Source organism: Ostrea edulis, chromosome 2 (assembly GCF_947568905.1).
Source record: "Ostrea edulis chromosome 2, xbOstEdul1.1, whole genome shotgun sequence".
NCBI classification, from domain to species: domain Eukaryota; kingdom Metazoa; phylum Mollusca; class Bivalvia; order Ostreida; family Ostreidae; genus Ostrea; species Ostrea edulis.
Window position 1 is genome coordinate 23,953,344 of NC_079165.1, and position 26,215 is coordinate 23,979,558.

Below are 26,215 nucleotides of genomic sequence, written 5' to 3' on the forward strand. Positions count from 1 at the left end.
CCTCCTATGCACAAAGTCAGTATAGAGTTTCCCCCTGAGCGGAAAAACCGCCCTGGCATAGAATTTTCCCGCTCCTGTTTCCAGTTTTCATCGACCGGAATCTTCGACGATATTCATAAAATAAACGAATTTTTCTTTTGGAGATGTTGAAATTCAGTTTACACGATGAAAACTTTGAATTGCATATAGTAAATACAATATGCTTCTCAAAAAGACTTTAACGATGGTCAATATCATTAGGTGTTTTCGTAAAAAGTCAACTAAAAGGTACACAATTAAAATATCTGAAAAGTAAAATAGATGCACTGAAGAAATAAAAGTAATTTAATTTTCCCGTTTATTTAAATTCGAAATTTTGAATAAAAAAACCCATTAACTTCTTTCCAGCTTCACCATTTCAACTGTTATATACTAGTAAATAACGGCAAAGACTTGAGATGTCTGAATGAATTTTGATAATTACACAATGTGAATAATTTCCTTTAAAAAAACATAAGATGATGATTGCTATACACAAGACCCTGCTCAAAATTAAAGAAATAATAAGAAGAATTCCTGGGTCTAGATAAGCAAGAGAATTCTAGTAATATAACTGGAAACGGATACATAGCTAAAATATAAGGGAGCGTACTGTCATTTAGGGGGACATTCTATACTAGAACGTTTTTTTTCTAGGGGGGGGGGATTGGGCCCGGGTTAATTCTTCCTAGGGGGAAATTCTATGCTAGGCCCATCTTTCCGGGAGGGGTGGATGTATATTCCGGGCTCGTTTTTCCTAATGATGTGACATGCAACAAGTTGGAACAGAGCGACAACATCGAGAAGAAACTATGTCAATAACTTGTTATAAGCCACTTTAAGGAAAATACCTTGAAATCGTTTCTTCAATCGTTTCTTCAAGGAACAAAGGTCTAAAAATATTTGAAATTCAATATTTTGGTAAGTTTTAAATTCTTTATTAGCTCTCCTCAGTGAAATGATGATTCAATAGTGTGACGTATTCTTCGCCGTTTCTGATCGTTGTTGTCTATTGTAATGTTTGGGCATTATTAACTTTTTCAAAATTTTATTTTTTTTTGGATAATTTACATTTGTTTAAGGTAATATTCAGACGACCCGTGATTTTCACTTTCAATTCCGAGAATCGTGTTACCCGACAGATGTTGCTTATCGTGTATCAGACGTTTAATATACTTGTAGGGGATGTCAGCCGACAAATATTGCTTATGACTAGACAGTTTATTACTACTCTGAACCACGGTTATTTGGCCAAGACACTGATCAATCTCAAGTACATGTATATTTGTTCAGGCCATAAATTTGTAATTTGCAAAGCTACACCAGATGAAACAGAAGTCGGTCTTGATCCCAAAGACATTGGAAACCGATTATCAGAGGTTAAAGAACCTTAATGCACTGTACTTTGAAGAGCTCTGATGTGTCTACTTTTTAAGTTACGCTGTAATACATAAATGTGCTGCAATGAAAACATCATTAAGGGGTGAGACTATAAGAATTGTTTTCCCCTATCATTGTCATATAGAAACATACAGTTTGTGCTTGCTGTTTCAGTTTTTTCTAATGTTATATAGAAGTAGAAAATAAAGTTTTGTCTTCTAGTTACATAATTTTCAAACATATCACATACTTTCAAATTTACTAATGAAGTACACTGTATATAAGGAAAGTCTTATTAACAAAAGAAGACTGATACGATACCTTAGGATGAAATATACGGGGTGTTTTCTTGATACGTAAGATGAAGCTTATACTCTTAAAGATGCTTTTGCAGTATATATTGCCCTTTGTTGCAGATGGTATGTGTCTGATGGTCCTAAGGTTTTGCATTGAAAATGAAAACCGAAAAATAAAACATCCCGACACAAAAATCAAGTAAAAGCCTTCGTTTTATAAGTTTCACATATTCGAGTTCCAACACCATTTTCGTACAAAATATTGATGTGACAAATTATCATTACAATTGACAGCAATGATATATCATTCTGTACGAGTTATTGTCATTTATGTACTAACGCACTCATGATTGTACAAAGATCGATTTCGGTGAAAATTGCAGCAACGCATGTGTGTCAGATTGTGGTGTTGACTGTGGTATTACTGCAGTGGATTGTGTTTGTCAAAAGGGGTTCTACGGTAAATTTTGCAACCAGACATGCTCTGAATCGTACGGTGCAAATGGAGGCAATTTTCTCACAGGTGAATGCTTGAGTTGCAAGAATGGATATTTTGGACCTCTGTGTGAGATCAACTGCTCACTTGGTTGTCAGGAATCTTGTGACAAGGTATTTGGAAACTGTACGTGCAAACCAGGCTTCTTCGCATCAGACTGTTCTGAAAAATGTCCATTTAATTGTAATAGGAAGGTATGTAAAAACAAAATTGAGGGAAAATGTTTTGTTTGCAAATATGGATATTACTATGATTTCTGTGAATATACATGTATTGGAAACTGCGAACAAGGATGTGTAAGATCTACAGTTATCTGCGGTACATGCGCAAGAGGTTTTTACAGTCATTTCTGTAATACTTCATGTTCTGAAAAATGCATGGGAGACACCTGCTCTGGAGACGGTTCCTGTTATCAGTGTAAACCAGGACAGAAAGGGGGCAATGCTTTGGATACTGTCCAGAACATTGTACGCAATGCAAGCTATATGATAACGAATGTGTTCAATGTGAAAATGGGTTGTTCAGCCTAAAATGTGCTGAGAAGTGCCCAGCTGCATGGGGAGGAAATGGATCATGTGAAATTAAATCGGGCAAATGTCATGTTTGTGCAGTAGCAATCTAATTAAAATTAGATGTTAGATCCGCTCGCGTACTCGCATACATAACATCTAACAACATCCCTATAGGAATGAGAGTACCAAACCCCCGTATGCGTAACCCGGACGGAGTTTACCCAAGATTGAGCGGAGGTATAAATGTCTAGGTGTTGCGTGATTGGCTAATATCAAGAGTGAAATTATTTGGAATTGAAAGAAATATTATAGAGGTTCAAATTAATTGTCAGGATGAAAAATTATCGCAAAAAATCGAGAAGTGACTGAGGAAATTACCATGGTAGGGGTGTGCTTAATATGAAGTGTGTAATTTACTGCAGATTGCTAAGTGTTGTAAAAAAGTACAAATATGGCCTATAAAAGGCACGGGATCCTATATATTTTTTGTCATTTTTTATCAACACTTGGAATGAACTTTGAAATGTTTGCGGTCATTTGTTTAAAATCGATATAGTTAATTAGTGAGAGGGCCAAAGGTTAACATTGAGATCTATGGGAAATGAATTGGTACTCTTTTCCCATAGAGGGTCACGTCAGAGGTCAAATTTATGTAAAAATATCGTCCAATCATTGCGAAGACGGAAGAACCCTTTGTGACAAATGAGAATCAGTTGTACAAATTACGTTTGGTTGTTGAAGGAAAATGGCGGCGAAAGACAGTACAAGCGAGGCGATTGAAAACGTGTTGAAAAAAATTAATATCCAAACTTTAAAACGCGAACAACGACAGGTGTTACAGTGTCTGTTAGACAGGGTAGACTGTATGGCGGTCCTCCCGACTGGATTTGGAAAATCTCTGCCCTTCCAGATGTTAATCCCTGTCCAGAGAGAGATGGGTAGCAATATTGGGAAAATAATTGTGTGTTGCCCATTGATTTCCCTGATGCAGGACCAAGTGGCACATTTACAGGAAAATTCAGATGTGACAGCTGCATATAAAGGTTAGTGTGTTTACTATTGTTTTGAATATTGCGAAGTCGAATTCAATTGAATATGTGATTTATAAGCGTTGTGGGAATCATATTGTGTAAATTAACCGACATTGAATATTCGATCTCATGTTTTAAAAAAAGAAAACTTAAACTTTAAGATTCTCGTATCATAGTTTGACATGTATTATTTATTAGGTTAATGTACCCAAATGTTATTCACCTCATGTCTTATATCCTGCAATTTTCATATATAGCTTTTCAAAGCTATTTGAAATGACTTGATTAAGCTAGTTTAGACTGAACTTCTAAAATGCAATGACATAGCCATAAAGTTGCATAATAACTTTGGAACATCTTTATACATAGTTGAAGTATTTTTCACAATGTGTTTTGTGGAGTACAATGATGAAATATTTTCACTCAATAAAATTTAATTTTCATGCTCTTACAAATCCATCTGATAAAAGATATGAAATAGCTAAATCAAGTTGTTTCAAGTAGATTTTGTTAGCCATACAGCTTTATAGCTAAATATATACAGATTGTGTTGAACCTGATTGTATTTGCACAAGTACTCTGAAGTTGAAATAAAAAATATGCTAGAGTTCCTCATTGACAATATCTTCGTGGTCTTTGGTGATCAGGTCTTCCAACAGTCTGTTGGAATTCCCATGGGCACGAATTGTGCTCCTTTGTTAGCTGACCTGTTTTTATATTCATATGAAGTAGAATTTATTCAAAAAATTCTACGTAAGAAGAAAAAATCTCTCGCTGTGACCTTCAATTCGACTTTTAGATATATCGATGACGTTTTGTCTATAAACAATGATAGCTTTCATTCATATGTCGATTTGATATATCCCTGTGAGCTCGAAATAAAGGACACCACAGAGTTATCCACTTCTGCTTCATACTTAGATATTTTATTGAAAGTAGACATTAACGGCAAACTAACAACTCAACTGTATGACAAAGTTGATTTCAGCTTCTCCATCGTCAACTTCCCACATTTATGTAGCAATGTTCCATTATCACCTGCATATGGTGTTTATATATCTCAACTGATTCGATATGTAAGAGCTTGTTCAGGGTATAGTCAGTTTTTAAATCGAGATAAGCTACTGACAAACAAGTTGATGGTACAGGGATTTCAACGGTCTCGATTGAAGTCAGCATTTTGCAAATTCTATGGTCGTTATAACGATCTAGTTCGTCAATACAACCTCGCATTGGGTCAAATGCTGTCTAACGTGTTTCATACCGATTGTTAAGCCGTTCTTGGCACACTGATTTTGACTACGGATAACTCCGTTTACCTGATCAGGATATAGGGCTCACGGCGGGTGTGACCGGTCAACAGGGGATGCTTACTCCTCCTAGGCACCTGATCCCACCTCTGGTGTGTCCAGGGGTCCGTGTTTGCCCAACTATCTATTTTGTATTGCTTGTAGGAGTTATGAGATTGATCACTGTTCGTTATCTTCATCTTGTTAATATTTTTAAATCTACCGATAGAATCTTTTTAAAAAACATGCCAGTTAGAAAAGAGAGATATCGAAGAAATATATTATAAAAAAGAAATTGAAATGAAATGACAAAATTTTAGATAAAATCACTATATTCAAACTAGAGAAAAAAGTACCGATCCCGATCGAAATTGATAGAAATTACTAAATTAATCATATTATTGGTAATTGTAAGTACTAGTCATCAAGCAATTAGATTTATCTGATATATCTTTTTCTAATTGACGTGTTTTTGAAGATTTCATCCGTAGATATAAAAAAGTATTAGCAAATTAAAAGTGAATAAACTTTGGTATATTTTCAAGTCTTAATTTTTATAGATGGTAACTGATTTCTGTTCTTTTGGGTTTTATTTTATTTTTTCCTACTGACACTTTATTTATAGTGTATATTTTTGCTCTTATGTAGAATATTTAAAATCTTAGAATTGTGTGTAGAAAAAATATTGAATTGAATAATAATCATAATCTTTCAAAATATAGAAGTTTCATTGCCACACAAATTATTTTCGGTTTAAAAGCATCAAATTTCATGTGGTACAAAGAAGGCTATACTATGGGACTTGAGGGATGAAGCGACTGCGAGAACAAAATACTGATCCTTTGATGGTATATGAATGGAATGAAAGGTGGAACATGAATATATCCAACATCGTCATAATGAAATCAGAAGATAAATAAATTCAGTCAATGGAGAGATAGTAGACAATAAAATTAGAAAGCGTCTTTGGAGGTAACATAGGAAAGTGAAGTTCGCTTCATTACTTATACAAACAATTACAGAGAGAGAACAAACACCTCTTTATATACATGTATGTTTATGTAAACTAAATTGTTTTGTTTTTGTGGTGTTTGAACGTGTGATATTGGGAGTTAGTCCTCATGGACTAATAGGCCTTGGGGTCACACATGCTTGCAACCACCAACTTGTAGAATTGACCAATATACTTGAAAGCATGACCGTAAACCCTGATATATTGGAGGCCAAATGCCCCTTCAGTGCAAGAAATATGATATTCTAGAGGACAGAATCAACGACTCTACTTTGCGTAAGTTTTCATTGTTAGTCATAACACTTTGTTTTCAGTATTAATATGTGTATTTAGTATTTTGTCAACCATTGATTGCATTATATCATTCCTATATTAAGCATTTGATATGAAGTTTTTTTTATATATTAAAACGAACCAAATACAGGATGGAAGAAAATTTTACAAACGAAAGGAAGACCTCAGATAGTGTGATTAGGTTCAAGGACAGTTACACATCCTTGACAACTCAGCATGTAATTTGTCTTGTGGACCACAAAAGACATGGGTAATGTCAGAATACTTCAAGACAACACCCATAACTCAAATTTTTCAACACTAACAGACTTTTATTTTTGGAAGTCATTCCATATATTGCTCAGGATTAATGTTGGTAGAAAGCATTTATTATAGAGTAGTGTGAAATGTATTTTGGTAATTTTAAATTACTTTATTCTATTCATATACTGCATGTGACTACTTAATTGTACATACATGTATAAAATTATGAAAAAGATTTTGCATTAATATTCTACTAGAGATATGTTGTCCAATTCATTATTGATATATAAAAACAGAAAACTGATTTATACAATATCTAAGACTTTATTATAGGGTTATAACACACACACACACACACACACACACACACACACACACACACACACACACACACACGGTTGATGCTCAACCGAAATCTTTGAGATCCGAAATAACAATGAAGTTTTAGAGCTATTATAGGGGAAAATAGTGTGCCAAAAAAGTGGAGTCAAATTCATTTAAGGATAAGAGCTATGCGTGAGGGAGATAATCCTTAATTTTGAAATGAATTTCTATGAATATATATATATATATATATATATATATATATATATATATATATATAAACACAAAAACCCAACAACACCCTACTTTCTTAAAGTGTCAGATCTGAGACGATACAAGGCCAGTAAAGAAATTTATAAAAGCACTGAAAACGCCACGACACTGTTGGTTATTTAAAACTCGAATTTTCAACGCAACCAGCGTCTTTATCAAGAGACATATATTACATAAACAAATAACACGCAAAAACGACAAGAATCGATAAACTACATTGGTGACAAGAGTGATACAATGTAGAAAACACCAAAAACCGTCCACGGACTCCTTGGTTGAACTTTTAGAACATATACTTAAACGCAATAACTTCATGTTCAATGGGGAACATTACCTCCAAGTAAGTGGTACGGTCATGAGAACTAAAATGGCACCTTCGTATGCTAACATATTTATGGATAGACTAGAAAAACAACTTTTGCTACAAGTACCCACTAAACCCCTCAGTTGGCGTAGGTTCATCGATGACATAGAAATCAAATGGGTCGAAGGAAGAGAAAGTCTGGACAATTTTGTGTCCTTTGTGAATTCATTTCACCATAATATTAAGTTCACAGTGGATATTTCAGATACCACCAATACATTTCTTGATACAAAACCCACTCTTAGAAATGGTGAAATTGATTTTGATCTCCATACCAAACCGACCGACGCCCATTTATATCTAATGCCATCCAGCTGTCACCCACATCACATTTTCAAGGGTTTACCGAAAGGCCTAGCCATTCGTGCCAGGCGAATCTGTTCCAGTGAGGAATCCTATGAACGACAGGGTCAACAATTGAAGTCTCATTTATGCAAACGAGGTTACAAGCCGCTATCTGTCACTAATGCCATTGATGAGGTTAAAACAATCGACAGGTCTTCACTGTTGCAGTATAGGGAGAAAACGAAATGCTGTAGAGTACCGCTAGTCACCACTTACCACCCTACATTGAAGGACCTAAACAAAATCCTAAAGGATAACTTCCCGAAACTCTTGGATAATCCTAGATTGGCAAGAGAATTTGGTGAGCCACCAATGGTGTCCTTCAGACGACCCAGGAATATCAAGGATATAGTGGTAACCCAATGGAGGCTTTTCAACTTGCTCTGACAAGCGCTGTTTGCTTTGCAAATTTAGCCATAATTCAGAAACGTTCCAAAGCTTCACTACAGGAAAAACGTATAAAATATTGGGTCAACTCTCCTGTAAAACCAACAACTGCATATACCTCATCAATTGTAAACAATGTGGATAACAATATGTTGGGGAAACTACAAACATCAGACTTAGGACCAACAACCACCGATCAACCATCAAAACCAAACGCGTGATCGAACCTGAAGGGGAACATTTCAACAAAGAAGGTCACATTTGGCAAGACATGCAAGTGGCTGTTATTGATCATAACCCAATATGGACCGATGCAGAGAGAAAGAGTACAGAAAAATCCTGGATGCACCGTTTAAAATCATTCCGTCCAGGTGGAATGAATAATTTGAATGATTTCATGCGCATGAATCCAGGATAAACCCTTAGTTAAAATCAGTTTCCATAGCCTAATCGCCAAAATTCACCCAACAAGATATCTTATTTTATATGATTAATATAAATACAATTCGTTTCCCCGGTTTCAAGGCTCTGACCTTGAGTTCCTTTATTTAACCTTGAGTTTCTTTATTTAGCCATAACGAGGATTCCCAAAATTGCGATTATTGTTTGACCTTCAATACTTCCTAATTATGTTAGATCATCATAAGAAATCATTCCAATTATGAATTTATATAGCTCTTTCTCTCTCCCTCTCATATTCTATTCTCGACATTGCGGCTTTTTAAAAAAAAAAAAGGGGGGGGGGGTGATAATAAGAAAAAAAATGTATTGACCTTGAAGACTAGTATTTTATTAATATATCATCTTAAGACCTCTACACTAAGGTAAAACATTATTCTAAATCAACATAAGTTCGGATTCGCATAGGTCTTTATGTTGCGATATCATAATTTCTAGAATGCGGCTTTAATTTGTCTGACCTTGAAAAAGATATTACCTTGAAAAATAATACTGAATCTTTTTCCTTAGACTTCTCTCCCATTCACCTATTCGATTGTTGATTTTAATGCTAGATCTGTGTCTTTTGATTGACCTTGTTTGTTGTTTAATCGTGTTCTTCTGGCAATCATTATTTTTCGCTGTTCACCATATCCGAATCATCAATGGTACGGACTACCTAATATTGTTTTGAACTTAATCACTCCATATAATTATTTTCCCATCATTTTATTCCATAATCACATTGTTTTGTAAGTTTTCCCTCTAAATTTATCTGATTTCTGTAATTTTCAAGAATAATTCTATTTTCATCCCGACCCGACCATGGTACAAACTCTCTAAACCATAGTCAGTAAACACGTTTTACAACGAAACCACCACCATTTTTATCACTCAGTACAACAGTGTATCACTCTTGTCACCAATATTGCGTGGAAAATTTGAGTTTTAAATAAGCAACAGTGTCGTGGCCTTTTTCAGTGCTTATATATATATGTATATATATATATATATATATATATATATATATATATATATATATACGGTACCAATTTTGATGCACCAGATGCGCATTTCGACAAATAATGTATCTTCAGTGATGCTCAACCGAAATGTTTGAAATCCGAAATATAGTTTTAGAGGTATTATAGGGGAAAACAGTGTGCCAAAAAAAGTGGAGTCAAATTCGTCTAAGGATAAGAGCTATGCATGAGGGAGATAATCCTTAATTTTGAAATGAATTTCTAAATTTTATAACAGGAATTAAATATACATCCGTATTTTCAAGTACTGAGCTACTGGGCTGTAGAGACCTTCGGGGACTAATAGTCCACCAGCAGAGGCCTCGACCCAGGAGTCATATCTATAAATCAAATTTATATCCATTATATACTAAGAATACAAGACAAGCACTTGAAATTTAAACAAAACCGTAAAACCTAGTGTTTAAGCACTAACATGAATTTTACATGTAATTATTGCATACATTATGTTATTTTTCTGTTTATTTCTTATATGCATCAAATATGAAATTAATAGTTTGACAAGGATTTATTTTTATTATTAGGTATGCATAGTTTCAATTCCAACAACATCAAGCTTTACAAACAATAACATTTTGATATTAAAAAATAAGAAAGTCATTTACTTGGACAAATATGATCACTTATACACTCTTACACCACATGGTGTGAAATAAATGATTTATTTCTAAACATTATATACGTAGTTATATTACGTTTATTACATTATTTGTAACTGATTACCCCGTGTGTCGGAGAACTGTAGGTTTGCGATTGTGCAAAGATATCCTGCCCTGGAACATCCTAGCTCACTTTTGTTGCATCGATCACAAGGTGAGAGAAATTGAAATCACCAAAATTTGACTTGCATTTCAGGAGGAAGGAAATCAGAAATCTTATTTGCAATTATGCCCTGGTAGAATGAAAGGTGAAGATAACCAACAGTGATCAATCTCATAACTTCTATAAACAATATAAAATAGAGAGTTTGGCAACCAGAGGTGTGCAAAGAAAAAATATGCGTAGTCACAATATTATGCAGTGTTCTCTTACTGGTGTTGAAGCACTGTGCCAAATCCTAATGGGGACAATTCAATCTCAGTTTCATTAGAGTCACGAAGAACTGGTCTGTTCTAGATATATTCCCTGGTGTCCAGATCTTGACATATGTTAAGGGAAACCTCTGAATGGTAGAATCAATTTTGTATTGATTTTAGGAGTTATGACATTTATCACTGTTCGTTATCTTCACCTTTCAATGAAACATTTCTATCTTCAAGGAGGTGTACATCTGCATCTAAAAACAAGAGTTCAGGTAGTATACTGAAGTACATGTATTACAGAAAGATTAATCATAAAAAGTGTACGTTGCAAACCCCTTTGTCTATTGTGTAGAACATCTAAACATGATATAATGTATACTATTTCTAATGGTTATTGGATGCATTGATTCTATATGCAACTGGGGAAAATGTTTTAAAGTAGCAATTGACACTCACACAGTCTGAATCCGCCATATACCAATAAATGACAATAAAGTTATAAAACTATTGCTTTACGCAGGCCACGATCTGAACCACCTCAATGTTTCTCAAACCCATGTACCATTGTTCCTTTTCAGTCGTGGCTAGGAGAAAATATACTGTTGAGCGCCTTGATATATTTTCTTTGCACATTGTAGTTGTATCAGTGTATTGCACAAACCATACACTCATTACAGAGTTTTTGAAACATTTTACATAATTTCGCATATTTGTGTGAATTCAGATTAATTCGGCCAGTATTTTTGTGGAGTTCTTTACATTTTCTTACAGGTTTGTTTCATTTCTTTATCGAAATACCCATCACTTTTTGAATTCTTCCCAGTGTTCTTTAACCACTTCTATAGATAGATCAGAAGAAACAGAAAAAGAGGTATTGTTAAATGTTAACTATGAATATTTTATATCCTATCAGTAATGAGACATCGGGAAATTCTCTACTAGTATTCCCAATACAATATTCCATTCAATGATTGTACTGAATATCTATGCTTATAAATTAACAAATTTTGGCAATAAACTCTTAAATCCTTGCTCCAGAGTTACTGTTTGAACGTATAATTGTTTCATATGTGAGGTTAAGTCCGTAAACTATAATAGAATCTAACTTGATTAGTAAATATCGTAAAATCAATACGCCAGTTTCGAGATACGAACTCTTCTGTATAGGAGGTGCATTTAGTGGAACTTTGAATGCCTAAGTGGGACAGAGTGGATATACAGCCAACGAGGAAGACCATGAAATGTATTAAAAGCGGCTTCTCTTTAAATATGTAAATGTGGGAAATACTAAATACTATCGAAAGAAATGTTTTACCGAAGTGGAAACATATAAACAATGTCATATTTGCAAGAAATATCTTGGATATGGTACTTATGACCTGCGAAATAAAGTGATAGGATAAGAATTCTCTGTATTTAATTACTCCCTAAATACTTATCACTTAATTAGTTTGTGTATCAGTCGAATTCGGGTGACCAAAAAGCGTATGAGAAACTTACTGAGTACATTCACTTACGCTGTGATGAATATCTGTCCCACTCACGCGTGTAAACAAATTCTTTCGTGCCTTACTATGTACGAGAGTTCTCCAAAGGGAAATAACTCGGTCGTATCTCGAAACCGGCGTATTAGAAACCTACTTTCGTTTTCGATATAGCAAAATGAGAGTAGAGTGGCAGAACACGCTTTGGTGGAGTTAAGCCAGTTTTCTCTTCTTCTTTTTCATGACAACTTAAGATAATACGATATGAAGTAAGTATGTTGATTTGCGATGCTTGATTTTGATCTTACAGAAGAAATCAGGTTTGATGATTGTTGAATAAATAAAATATTCTTCAATCCGTCATTTTAGTCTTGAATCAGCCTTCTGGAAATTTCCAGAACGAAGCGCTTAGAACGAGGCAACATCCTACAACCAATCGTACATTCTCGGGCCTTTCCGGAAAGCCGAGAAGTTGCGATTAGTTTACAGCATGATCAGCATAAAATTGTGTAGGTGCTCAGTGTCAGCTATAATTATATTAGTTTTGACTAAGCCCATATTTATCATTTTATGAATATTAATAATTATATTTACTTATATACATTTCACTCAACGAAGGACACCCCCATCCTGAGACCAATGATCTGACACTTCGATATATTTTTAAATACGATATCCATCTGATATTTTCGATGTTCTCAATTTTTCCGTGATTATAGAAGAAGAAAAAATATTGCTTCGGCTACATTATTTGCGTCACATTCAGTTATAGGTTGCCTTTTTAAGTATATCTCTACGTCATTAGAAGCACCGTAACGACTACGAAACTCAGGTGTGTCTGCTAATAAACGGATAATCGAATAATTTTAAGTTCCCGTAATTTTTTAATACATGAAAGTGTACACAATTCATTCAAGCAAAATCACTCATGATGTATACATTATTGTAGGGGGGTGGGCGGGGGGGGGGGGGGGGGGGGCTCCGTGGTCGAGTGGTTAAAGCATCGCGCTCAAAATCACACGGCCTCTCACCTCTGTCGGCGCGGGTTCTAATCCCGCTCGTGCCGGCAAGTGAGAAAGTTTCCCAGTTTACTTACGGAAGGTCGGTGGTCTCTTCCCAGGTACATTGTACCTGGGTTCTCTCTTCCACCAATAAAAACTGGGCGCCACCATATAACTGAAAAATTGTTGCGTGTGGCGGAAAACATAAAAAAAAACCCACCAAACAAACAAACAAACATTATTGTAGGTTTATGTTTTTGATTGAATAAAGATTTCTTGGCATTTAATTTTAATCACTGAAAACGGATCCAACAGAAGAGGCTGTCTCATTAGATGTTCTGAAAAGTTCTACTCAAACGAATAATATTTTAGTGATTCCGTTAATTCTATATGCAAAGTCAGTTATTTTCATAAATACCCCCTCTCCATCTTACACAGGCACCTAAGTATAAACACTACTACCATTATCACCACCCCTTTCTGGATTTTTTGTTGTTGCGGCGATAATTTCAAATATGTGGATTCCCTGTCTATCCCATCCCAATTTTGATTCATGGTTTTTTTTTATTACTTCTACCGGTATAATGGAATACAAGTGTATTTCATTGTATAAACCGGTATGAGGCCAATCTCTAGAGGTTAAATAAATTCAGAGAAATTATATTTAGCTCTAAAACTTCATAGTTATTTCGGATTTCAAAGATTTCGGTTGAGCATCACTGAAGAGACATTATTTGTCGAAATGCGCATCTGGTGCATCAAAATTGGTACCATATAAGTTTTACATTGTGAACAATTTTTGTCTTTTTGTGTGTCCTATCTTTTATTTAGATTTTTTTTGGTACAATGTATAACAGGTAAGGAAAATAAATGTTTGGACCGGGAATGAAACTGAACCCCTGCATTAAAGTTAGGCGCTCTAACCACTGAGATATCCAGGTCAAAATCTACTGTCCATACAGCCTCTGGTTTGTCCAGGGGTCCGTGTTTACCGAACGCTCTATTTTGTATTGTTTATAGGAGTTATGAGATGATCACTGTTCGTTATCTTCACCTTTCATAGCACAAACCAAAACATTCATTCCTCCTTAAATTGGCGTCTTCATTGATGACGCACAACCCAGATTCCTTCGCCACTGGCAGGACTGTCACTTGCAAGTCTAGGGGTGGTCAACAGCACCAAGTGTAACATGGAAGGGGAAACTGACTGGACCATGACTCGAACCCAAGACCCCTGCATTACTAGTCAGGTGCTCTAATCACTGAGCTCTCCAGGCCGATAGCCATGGTCCATATAGTCGAAACCACTATATTTGTAAATATAGTGTACATGTATACCACTATAATTTCACTATTATTTATTTATCAACTATCTCCACATGGTCCTTTCCTTCAATAAACTTGAATCACTGAAAAATGTAGATCACAAGTCTGCAGAAATTCAAGTACACATCCATTGTAAAAAAAAAATACCTGCCGCATTTGAAAGTTTCCACACTGCTAATACTTAGAATGTCCACATGCCGATACATAAAGTTTCAAGTATCAGTACACATGATTTACATAAATTCTTACAAGTTTCTTTGAATCAATTAATCTTTAATAATAACACAGAACAGCTCCTTTTAACATAGTAATTTATTCAGCAAATATGCATTACAGTATTACTGAAAAACTAATTACACAAACAACACCATTGTTATTTATTTATCAAGTAAAATCATGCACAAATAAAATACACACACCTAGTCAGCATTATTATACGCAATATAGAATTGCCCTGACTCTTCCAGAGTTCCAACACTTGTGGGGAGACGTTCTGGGGGCAATCACTCTAATCCACCAGAGATTACCCGAGTCCTAACAATTTAAACATGGCGCCAAATGTAACAGGGACTGGTATATTCATCTGTTGAGGATCGAACCCGGGATCTCTGACACAACAGTCTAGTGCTTTACCAATCGAGCTAAAGGGCGAACACACTAGCCAGAGCTAGTAGGAGGGCCCTGTAACTGACACTGTACTACCAAATGTGTATAATGTAAGCTTTTAGAATCTGACATGGTTCCAAGTGGTAGAAAACGTTAATTAGAGTTGTTTCATTTTCTTGTCATAGTGATTTTCCTTCAACTGTTCAGTAAAGAATTTTCTATTCGGTATGCTGACATAAGACTTGTTGCTTCTGTGGTGTTTTTAATTAAGGAGGTATACTACATCGTCATAATGACTAACTTGAAATGAACATGAAAGGTGAAGATAACCAACAGTGATCAATCTCATAACTCCTATCAGCAATACGAAATAGGGAGTTGAGTAAACACTGATCCCTGGATATACCAGAGGTGGGATCAGGTGCCTTGGAGGAGTAAGCATCCCTTGTCAACCAGTCACACCTGCCGTGATCCCTATATCTTGATGAGGTAAAAGGAGTTATTCGTAGTCAAAAGCAGTGTGCTAAGAAAGACCTAACAATTGACATGAAACACGCCAGACAACATTTGACCCAATAATAGGTTGTATTGACAAACTATGTCATTATAACGACCATAGAATTTGCGAAATGCTGAGTTTAAACAAGGCTGTTGGGACCCCTGCACCATGAACTTGTTTGTCAGTAGCCTGCTTCGATTTAAAAACATATATCAGCAATAATTGTATATTCCTTTTAACATTGATCGCTTAACTGGGTTGCTCGGTCATTTTACATGTTGACTGCTGTTAGATCTGTCGATCATGGATTTGAGAATTGCAGGGGTTATTAATTTTTTTTTCCCAGATAACTTTCTATTAAAACTGCAATAAGTAAATTTGAAAGTTTCCAATTTCAAAATATCATTGTTCATATTCTCCACTTTTCATCCACATATAATTTCTCTGGTGTGTTATTCCTCCTTAAAATGGTCTTCTGACACGGAAACTTGACCCAACAGTATCATCTAGGTCCTTGTCTACATGCATCTATTTCCCTAGAGAAATGGATTACATGTAGCGATTTACTAAATCAGAATGGTCTCGTGTCATGATAAGTGTTCATCAGCTGTTACACAGGAAGTTGTTTCCTTTCTCCCTTTCTCAAGACCTCTCTATGGAATGTCAGTCATGGAATCTTCTGCTCATCTAGTTCTAAAGAAATCAATATATTGAACGAATATTCACTATTCATCTTATTTCTTTTATAGTTTACTTATGATGCATTATGATTGAATTTTAAACTGTGCTCAGATCTGTCTTTTACTTTGCATTTACAAGCACAAGGTTATACTTATCAGATATTAAAATAGCAAATTTTATTACTAATTCTTCAAGGGGATTGTGTTTTGGTACAGTTTGTGTACATGTGTGTGCTTATCTTTGGACATGATTACATAAACAAGAGGCCTATGGACCGTATCGCTCACCTGGACAGCAGTTCCTAGCAATAAACAAGCTTGAGCAAAACTACCATTATACAAGCAGCTTTGTTTAGAAAAAACTTGAAAGGTAATTCATTAATTCCCAAACTTAATTATTAAAATTGGCTTCAAATTCAGTAATTATCATATGCCCTTATATAAGGGTATGGCCTTTCATATTAACAAATTTCGTTTATGTTTTATGTCAAGTTTGGTTCTCTATACATTCGCATGTAAAACTTTGATCCCTTATTCTGGCTCCACCCTAACCCCAAGGGGTCATGATTTCTACAAACTTGAATCTCCAATTTGTCAGGAAGCTTTCATGTATATTTCAGTTTTTCTGGCCAGATGGTTCTTGAGAAGATTTTTAAATGACACAACCCTAATTATGCATTCTCCCTTTTGAATGAGGCATGGCCTTTCACTTGAACAAACTTGAATTCCCTCCACCTTAAGATGATTTATATCAGGTTTGATTGAAAATGGCCCAGTTCTGGAGAAGAAGATTTTCCTATATGTAATTTCCTGCATGTAAAATTCTCACCCCCTACTGTGGCCCCACTTTATCCCTGGGGGTCATGATCTGAAGACTTTAGAATGTACTCTATATCAGGAACATTTTAGGTAAATCTCCACTCTTCTGGTCCAGTGGTTCTTGAGAAGAAAACTTTTGAAAGATTTTCCAAATTTTTTTAATGTAAAACTTTGACCCCAAGGGGCCATGATGTTAACAACCTGAATGTGCACTATTTTAGGAATCTTTCATGTAATTTTCAGCTGCTTTGGCCCAGCGCTTCTTGAGAAAAAGAGTTTTAAATGACCCCACCCTAATTTTGCATTTTTGTGATTATCTCCCCTTGGAAAGAGGTGTGGTCCTTCTCTTGAATAAACTAGAATCCCCTTTCCCCAGGGATTCTTTATGCCAAGTTTGGTTGAAATAGCTCCAGTGGTTCTGGAGAAGTTTTTAAAAGTTGTCAATGTATTTTCACTATTTTGTTATTGTCTCCCCCTTGGAAAGGGCGTGGCCCTTCATTTGAAAAAAAAAACCCACCTGATTTCCTTTATCCAAGGATGCTTTGTGCCAAGTTTGGTTGAAATTGGACCCGTGGTACTGGAGAAGAATAATTTTTAAAAGTCGTTAAATAAAAGTATTTTCACTATTTCACTTGAAATTGGACCCGTGGTACTGGAGAAGAATAATTTTTAAAAGTCGTTAAATAAAAGTATTTTCACTATTTCGCTATTATCTTTCCTTGGAGAAGAGCGTGGTCCTTCATTTGAACAAACGTGAATCCCCTTCACCCAACGATGATTTGTACCAAGTTTAGTTGAAATATGGCACAGTGATTCTGGAGAAGTAGATGAAAATGAGAAAAGTTTACGACGACGGAGAATGGACAAATTTCGATCAGAAAAGCTCACTTGAGCCTTCGGGTGTTTAATTCAGGCCCACGCTGAAACTATTTCATTGTACATACTCTGTCCATGAAGCATAAAAATGTTTGGATAAACGCAGGGAAATTCAATCACTTCTCTTTTGTATTGTTCCAACACATTCATGTCCTACAATTATGAACACTTTTACATTCCAGATTTAGCAACAACAAAAAGTTGTCATCACAATTTAACTTTATTCAAACATTAATTCAGTATAAAAGATTTTTGGTATACTTCATAGTCTTGCATGCGTAATTTTACATTTGATAATATGCATTAATCATCTTCGTTTTTGGGATTTTCTGCAAATGAAATATATAAACCATTTCCCATCCAAATATACATACTTATGTTGAGTATGGTTACTCTTTTTATTGCTGCCATTATAATTAACTCTTCCTTTTTTTCCGTACAATTTCCGACGGAACTTTGATGGCGTCTTCTCTTTACTAATCTACATGTGTCCTTTGTACCGGATACTCGTGTGAAACCAATTTTTGCTTAAAGCCATGTATCTGATGAATTCCAGGATCCGTGGATAGCAGTTTGGCTTGTGTTCGTTTTACTGCATCATTTGTTTTAGATCACCTGTCACGGTGGCTCTGGGAGGTGGTAGTTTAGATACTCGTATCACACCATGTGGAACCATATATGTAAAAGTAAATTGTGTATGTTCCTTCGCAGCAGAGTGTTGATATTTTGAAGTGAGGGTAGTGGGTTTTCGGATGAGACGTTTGAAAAACTGAGGTTTCGTGACGCGTAACGTTTTGGCTCGATAAACAATCATCAATGCTACGGTTCTGAGTGTCATGGATAGATGTACACTTAAGACACTTCAACTACAGCTGCAAAACTGCAAAATATATAAGTGAAAATTCTCAAAGGGACGTAACCAAATACATAAAAACATCTTTTACTAGCATACCGATAGTTCAGAGGTTACACCGTTTGCTTCGTGACCTGCAGGTCGTGAATTCAAGTCCCGCACGTGCCATGGGCGAATCCAACTTATGACGTAACACTTGGTAATGAGCACGCCTTCGCCAAACGCTCAGCAGTTAGAAGTGAGAGTCGCCGGTTTTTTGGATATGTCCAGCCTGATGTGATGTCAGGCGTTAGTACGTTAAAGAACCGTCACTGGTACAGTCCCATAACAAGTATGCTATTTTACGTATAGCTGGTGACGTCTCAAAACAAAGAAACCAAAGAAATTTCAAGAGCATTCTACATCATCTGCTGTTGGAAAAGTCGATGTAGATTAATATTTGTGTTATTTACTGAAGTTGTTATTCACTGATTTATTACTATAGTGAAATATCTATACACCATTACATTGCTGTGTGAATCATACATGTAGTTGTAATGGTGTGTATACAAATAAAGCTCATCGAATATTGGTGCAGATACTGGGAGAGTAAGACCGTCGCGGAATATATATATATATATATATATATATATATATATAGAGAGAGAGAGAGAGAGAGAGAGAGAGAGAGAGAGAGAGAGAGCTCAGATGAAATTCAAGTGCTGATGACTAATCGGAAGTCCTGTGTGGAGCATGTGATTATATATATTAAAATACGACATACTATAAAACCTGGTCTGGCTCCATTGACCTGATCCTAATTTTGGCGCATGATTTTGCTCCAACCAAAATTTTAGCCTGGCTCAGAATTATCTTGGCCTCAAATTTGGCCCGTAAATTTTTTTGTCTCTTAAAAAAAATTATCCCCCCCCCTAGAATTGTGATTATTTTCATTGATCTATTAATTGTTTCAGTTATAGCAGATAGATGTGCGTATTAGAATAATCGTACCTACTACAGATCTGATAAATTTTATTGAATATCTATTGATCAGTTTATTGATAAAATTATTTTCTTTCTTTTTCTTGCATTATGTACCAAAATACCTACCTACCCACACACACACACACACACACACACACACACACACACACACACACACACACACACACATATATATATATATATATATATATATATATATATATATTACTTATTAAATGATTGGTTTCTTAATCCCTCCCCCCGAATTACATGTATGATTGATTTCATTGATATTTTATTGGCTTTAAATGTGAAATCATTAGATTAGTTTTGAGTGTAACAATTTGCACTCTAGCTTAATGATGAATCATAACCGTAAAGGGGGCCTCCGTGGCCGAGTGGTTAGAGCATCGCGCTCAAAATCACACGATATCTCACCTCTGGTCGGCGCGGGTGCGAATCCCACTCGCGCCGGTAAGTGAGAAAGTTTCCCAGTTTACTTTCGGAAGGTCGGTGGTCTCTTCCCAAGTACATTGTATCTGGGTTCTCACTTCCACCAATAAAACCTGGGAGCCACCAGATAACTGAAAAATTGTTGAGTGTGGCGGAAAACATCAATCAATCAACCAATCACCGTAGAGTGTTGTGTTGCTGGTATACTGACTTCACTCTCATTGATAAGAGCAATTATTCCGTAATTCATAATTTTCTGTTCAGTAACATTGTAATGGAATATCAGAACATTTACAACATAAGTTTAATACAGAATTCTACTGCATGGTTCTTGTGAGAAATCAAGGTTGAAGTTAAACAATGATATATGCGATTTCAGTTTTTGCACAACAAATACTACACATGCTTATTACATAATAATTTGTCACTTTTCCTATAGGGACTGAACATTAATTGCAAAATGAATGTCAGGTTGGGTTATATGCACATATTTTCTGATTCATTTTTGTGCTACCTATCCTATTGAATCTACAATGCTGAGATGAACATCATTTTATTCTACGAAAAGTACAAAACAATGAACACTAAAACTATAAATTTGGCATCGTATTTAGTTCATTGCCTATTAATATGTATCAGCACTCTGTAACGAGTAATTTAAATTTATGCTAGCAAATGTTTTAATGTGCTTATTTTGATTTTTTTTTAAAATCATTGGAAAGTTAAATAAAGACATATTAAATCATTATGGTATTTTGATATTGAAAGCAAGATCACATGGCCTGTTCTCAATGTGTCTGCTTTTGAAATCATATTTGACATAATGATAGATGAAACTTTGATAGTATCTGTCTGATTATAGAAAGGATCAATAAACCAATCATTTCATCAGTAGTGTATACTTTTTTTGTGCGAACTAGTGCATGATTTAGGAATGAAAAAGAAAATCATTCTATCAATAAACTTATCAATAAATATTCGATAAAATCAATCACATTGGTAGTAGTACATGATTAGTCTAAAGTGCACATTTACAAAACAACGAAAAGATATCTATCTGCTATAACTTTCAAAAATTAAAACCAATAATAAATGAATAAAATTAATCACAGTTCTGAAAAAACATCATTTTTGTTGAACTCAAAAATATTTTTAGAAACGAAATTTGAAGCCAGACCAACTTTGGAGCCCAGGCCAAAATTTGGGTTAGAGCCAAATAAGAAGCCAAAATTTGGGACCAGGCCCATTTGAGGATAGACCAGATTTTACAGTATACCATCAAAATACATCGCGTTTTAACATATATGTAATTTTAGCATACACTTGAGTAACCTATTTTTTTTTTTTACAAACAAATATTAACTACCGTCAAGGATTGTGAAAGTGTATAATTGTGGAAATGGAGATATTTCAATTAATTCTAATACTGCAGTTATTCCTCGTCACAGTTATAAAAGGTTTGTTTACTCTTTCGTAACAAAGGAGGCTTATTTTCCAATCAATGATAAGGAAAACAAATCCGAACATTATTCATTTCTCTTTTACATAATTTTTTGCATTAAGGACAATGCTTTGGAAATGGCACCTGTGTCTGTCATTGTGTAGACTGCAGTGAAAAGTGTACGACTTGTTTGCCTGGTTGGGGTGGATCCAAAGACTACAATTGTCAAAGGCGTAAGACAAGAATTCAATTGATTTATCAGCTAATGAAAACAATTACGTATAGAAGTGAATCTATCAGCATTGCAATATTATATTTCAGGAAACGTGTTATATCGGGCAGCAGCAGGAGATGATAAAGACGATAAAAATAAATTACTAGATGAAGATTTTTCAACTTCTTTGGAGAATAAGGACTATAAGCCATTTTTGAGAGTCCAACTAAATAAGTCAATAACAATAGACAAACTAGACATCACCCTTCTTCTCGGTAATATAATCTACAAACTTCTTGTTATTTGTGATATTTCTGAAAGATGTTACAGTATCATTACAAAATACTTTACGAAATATTGTATATTTTAGAGCGGGGTGTAAATTATACAGTTTACATCAAAGACATGGCGTATGTTAGGACCATGGATGTGATATGCAACAAGTTGGACCAGAGCAACAACACCGGGAAGAGAACTGTGTCAATAACCTGTTATAAGCCGCTCTCTGGAAAATATCTTGAAATTGTTTCTTCAGAGAAAACACGTGTAAAAATATTTGAAATTCGATATTTTGGTAAGTTTTAACTTCTTCAATAGCACTGCTGAGTCAAATGCTGATTCAATAGTGTGATTTTATTCTTCGTGAATTCGTGATCGTTGTCGTCTATTGTGATATTTTGGGTATCTTTAACTTTTTCAAAATTCCATGGCTAATTTTCTGCAAATGCTATGTGCAGCATATATCGATGTAGGAAATACAAAATATACATGTACACTAGTTAGTGAATTACATGTAAACTTTCGGTTAATTTTACCTCCGAACATCTTTCACATAAACTTAGTCCATAATGATAAACAGATTGTAGGCCTTTGACCAAAATTGTCAAACATTTGACTGTTGGGTTAGGAATAGGGCTATATGCCTCATCATATAATGTAGGTAAATGGAAACCTTAAAATATTCTAATCGGAACATCCTCTGTAAAAAAAAAATTGAGTGGAAAATTGATCTCCATTTTTTGTGTGTCATTTATCTCATTTTCATTTCTAGGAATTCACTTTGTAATAGAAAGTTAGTAAAATGCAACATTTGATTGATTACCTTGCTTCCTCTTACCGTGATAATTTACCTTTGTTTAGGGTAATATTCAGAGGACCCCTAGTTTTGACTTTTAATTACGATAATCGAATCCCTGTGTCTTGTCATACCTCAGACGTTCAATATAGGAGATGTCACACGACAGATGTTGCTTATGACCAGACAATGTTTTACAACTCTGAACCACGGTTATTTGGCCAAGACACTGATCAATCTCAAGTAGATGTATATTTGTTCAGGCAATAAATTTGTAATTTGCAAAGCTACACCAGATGAAATAAAAGTCGGTCTTGATCCCAAAGACATTGAAAATCGATTATCAGAGATTAGAGAACCTAAATACACCGTGCATTGAAGAGTTCTGATATGTCTACTTTTAAGCTACACTGCAATACATAGATTTGCTGCAATGAAAACATTATTAAGGGTTGAGACTATAAAAGTGGGTTTTTTTATTATTGCCATATACATACAATTTGCGCTTGCTATTTCGGTGTTTTCTAATGTTATATAGAGAAGTAGAAAATAAAGTTTGCTGGTTTATCAAGCATATTATATACTTCCAAATTTACTAATGAAGTATTTAAAGAAAGTCTTGTTATCAAAAGAGGACCGATAACTTAGGATGAAATGTACGAGGTTTTTCTTTATACGTAAGATTAATCTTATACTCTTAAAGATGCTTTTGCAGTATGCAAGGTGAAGATAACGAACAGTGATCAATCTCATAACTCCTACAGGCAATACAAAATAGATAGATAGTATCTATTGTCCCTGGTAGTCTGATGGTCCTAAAGTTTTGCATTGAAATTGAAAAACTGTAAATAGAAACATCGTGACACAAAAACCAAGTAAAGGCCTTCGTTTTATCCGTTTTACATATTTAAGTTCCAACACCATTTTAGTACAAAATATTGATGTAACAAATTCTTACAATAATTGACAGCAATTATCTATCATTATCTACGATTTATTGTCATTTGTGTACTAACGCACTCATGATTTTACAAAGATAGATTTTTCTACTTGCATTTATAGTACTGGTCATGTTCAGTTCTAATTTCCTTTCCTTTCATCAGAATGCACCAACGGAACTTTCGGTGAAAATTGCAGCAGTGCTTGTGCGACCGGTTCTGGAATTGACTGTAATATTAATGCAGTGGATTGTGTTTCTCAAAAAGGTTTTTTCGGTAAATTTTGCAACCAGACCTGCTCTGAATCGTGCGATGAAAGTGGATGTAATCTTCTCACAGGCAAATGCTTAAGTTGCAAGAATGGATATTTTGGACCTCTGTGTGAGAAAAACTGCTCATTTGGTTGTCAGAGATCTTGTGGTAAGGTATCTGGAAACTGTACGTGCAAACCAGGCTTCTTCACATCAAACTGTTCTAAACAATGTCCAATTAATTGTAATAGGAAGGTATGTAAACAAAGTGAGGGAAAATGTTTGGTTTGCAAAGATGGCTATTACGGTGATTTCTGTGAACATACATGCATTGGAAACTGCGAACAAGGATGTGTAAGATCTACAGGTATATGTGGTTCATGCACAAAAGGTTTTTACAGTCATTTCTGTAATACTTTATGTTCTGAAAATTGCATGGGAGACACCTGCTCTCGAGACGGTTCCTGTTATCAGTGTAAACCAGGATACAAAGGGGAACAATGCTATGAAAACTGTCCAGAACATTGTACGCAATGCAAGCAATATGAATACGGATGTTCTCAATGTGAAAATGGGTGGTTCGGCGTAAGATGTGCAGAGAAGTGCCCTGCTGAATGTGGAGGAAATGGTTCGTGTGAAATGAAATCGGCTAAATGTCATGTTTGTGCAGTAGGATATTTTGGCAGTCAGTGTGATCAGAAATGCAGTCCATATTGTGATTTAAATGCGGTATGTGACATTGACACTGGGGTCTGTGAGCGTTGTATTGCTGGTAGACATGGTAGTCATTGTGAAAGTCAATGTAGCCAGAACTGTTTAAACTTTACATGTCTAAGTAATCAAACATGCAGTCAAGGGTGTAAGGATGGTTGGTTTGGCGATAGATGTAATCAGGAATGTAATGCAGCTATCTCAAATTGTGCACAATGCTCCTTTATGGACAGTGATACTCCAGTATGTCACAAATGTGCAGGTTCACGGTTTCTTAAAGGATCGCAATGCGTGAAGTGTCCAGAAAACTGTTCCTCTTGTGAATCTGAAAAACACTGCACAGTGTGTAGTAATGATGTTAGCTATGGTAAAACATGTAACATTCCGTGCAGTGGTGATTGTATAAACAAGATGTGTGACATGACTGGGAATTGTCTATATGGCTGTAACAACAGTAAATACGGTATGGAATGTGATAAGGACTGCGCAGAAGGATGCAGGCTATGCTATGATGTTTTAAGTTGCTTAATATGTGAAGATGGATGGGTTGGTTCACCCTGTCAACAATGCCCTAAACAATGCGGGGCATGTTTTGATAATCTTACTTGCACCACATGCCAGGCAGGCTGGACAAATTTGAATGCGAACTGTACCGTTGGGGAAGACTGTATAAGAAATCCAGCACTGTGTGGATAGTGGATGGGCTTGGTATGTTTTAATTTTTTTTTATTTTCCTTTCATTTCCTTCAAACTTGTATGATCAAGCGATTTTTGATGAACAACTTAGTCTGATATTTGTCAACAGGGGATGCTTACTCCTCCTGGGCACCTGATCCCACCTCTGATGTGTCCAGGGGTCCGTGTTTGCCCAACTATCTATTTTGTATTGCTTGTAGGAGTTATGAGATTGATCACTGTTCGTTATCTTCACCTTGCATTTGTCTGATTGGCCAATACCAGGGGCGGATCCAGGAATTGTGGTTAGGGGGCGCGCCACTTTATGAGACTGACGACCGCCTTGAGGTCCACGCCCCCGGATGCTCCTGTATTTTACAGATTTTATAGGGCTTGAAATATGTCTCCTATTTAAGTCATTTGTACTATGTTCTATAATTTTTGAGAAGGTGAAATTAGTAAAATGACACAAAATTTAAGGTTTTTGGAAAAAATTAAGTTCTCCCAATAAAGTAATTCAAGAAATCAAAAGATTTTGTCATTTATTTCTCCGAGAGTGGAAGAAATTATTGCTTCTTTTATT

At 35.3% G+C, this 26,215-nt stretch overlaps 2 protein-coding genes across 5 annotated transcripts in view; both read left to right on the plus strand.

Moving 5' to 3' along the window:
- LOC125681508 (multiple epidermal growth factor-like domains protein 6) overlaps positions 1 to 26,215 on the plus strand; it is a 53,813-nt gene that overhangs the window by 13,461 nt on the left and 14,137 nt on the right. The window lies entirely within an intron of this gene.
- LOC125681511 (multiple epidermal growth factor-like domains protein 11) lies at positions 19,316 to 26,163 on the plus strand. 4 transcript variants are annotated; one of them, XM_056156446.1, is made up of 6 exons: positions 21,626 to 21,784; positions 21,891 to 22,001; positions 22,090 to 22,257; positions 22,353 to 22,556; positions 24,161 to 25,665; positions 25,763 to 26,163. In XM_056156446.1, exons 1-5 carry the CDS (start codon positions 21,727 to 21,729, stop codon positions 25,651 to 25,653), a joined length of 2,034 nt encoding a protein of 677 aa, XP_056012421.1. In that variant the 5' UTR covers positions 21,626 to 21,726; the 3' UTR covers positions 25,654 to 25,665; positions 25,763 to 26,163. The 4 variants fall into 4 exon arrangements, with proteins under 4 accessions (XP_056012422.1, XP_056012421.1, XP_056012420.1 ...); XM_056156445.1 differs by having other exon boundaries at positions 25,854 to 26,163; XM_056156447.1 differs by lacking the exon at positions 21,626 to 21,784 and adding an exon at positions 19,316 to 19,338 and having other exon boundaries at positions 24,161 to 26,163.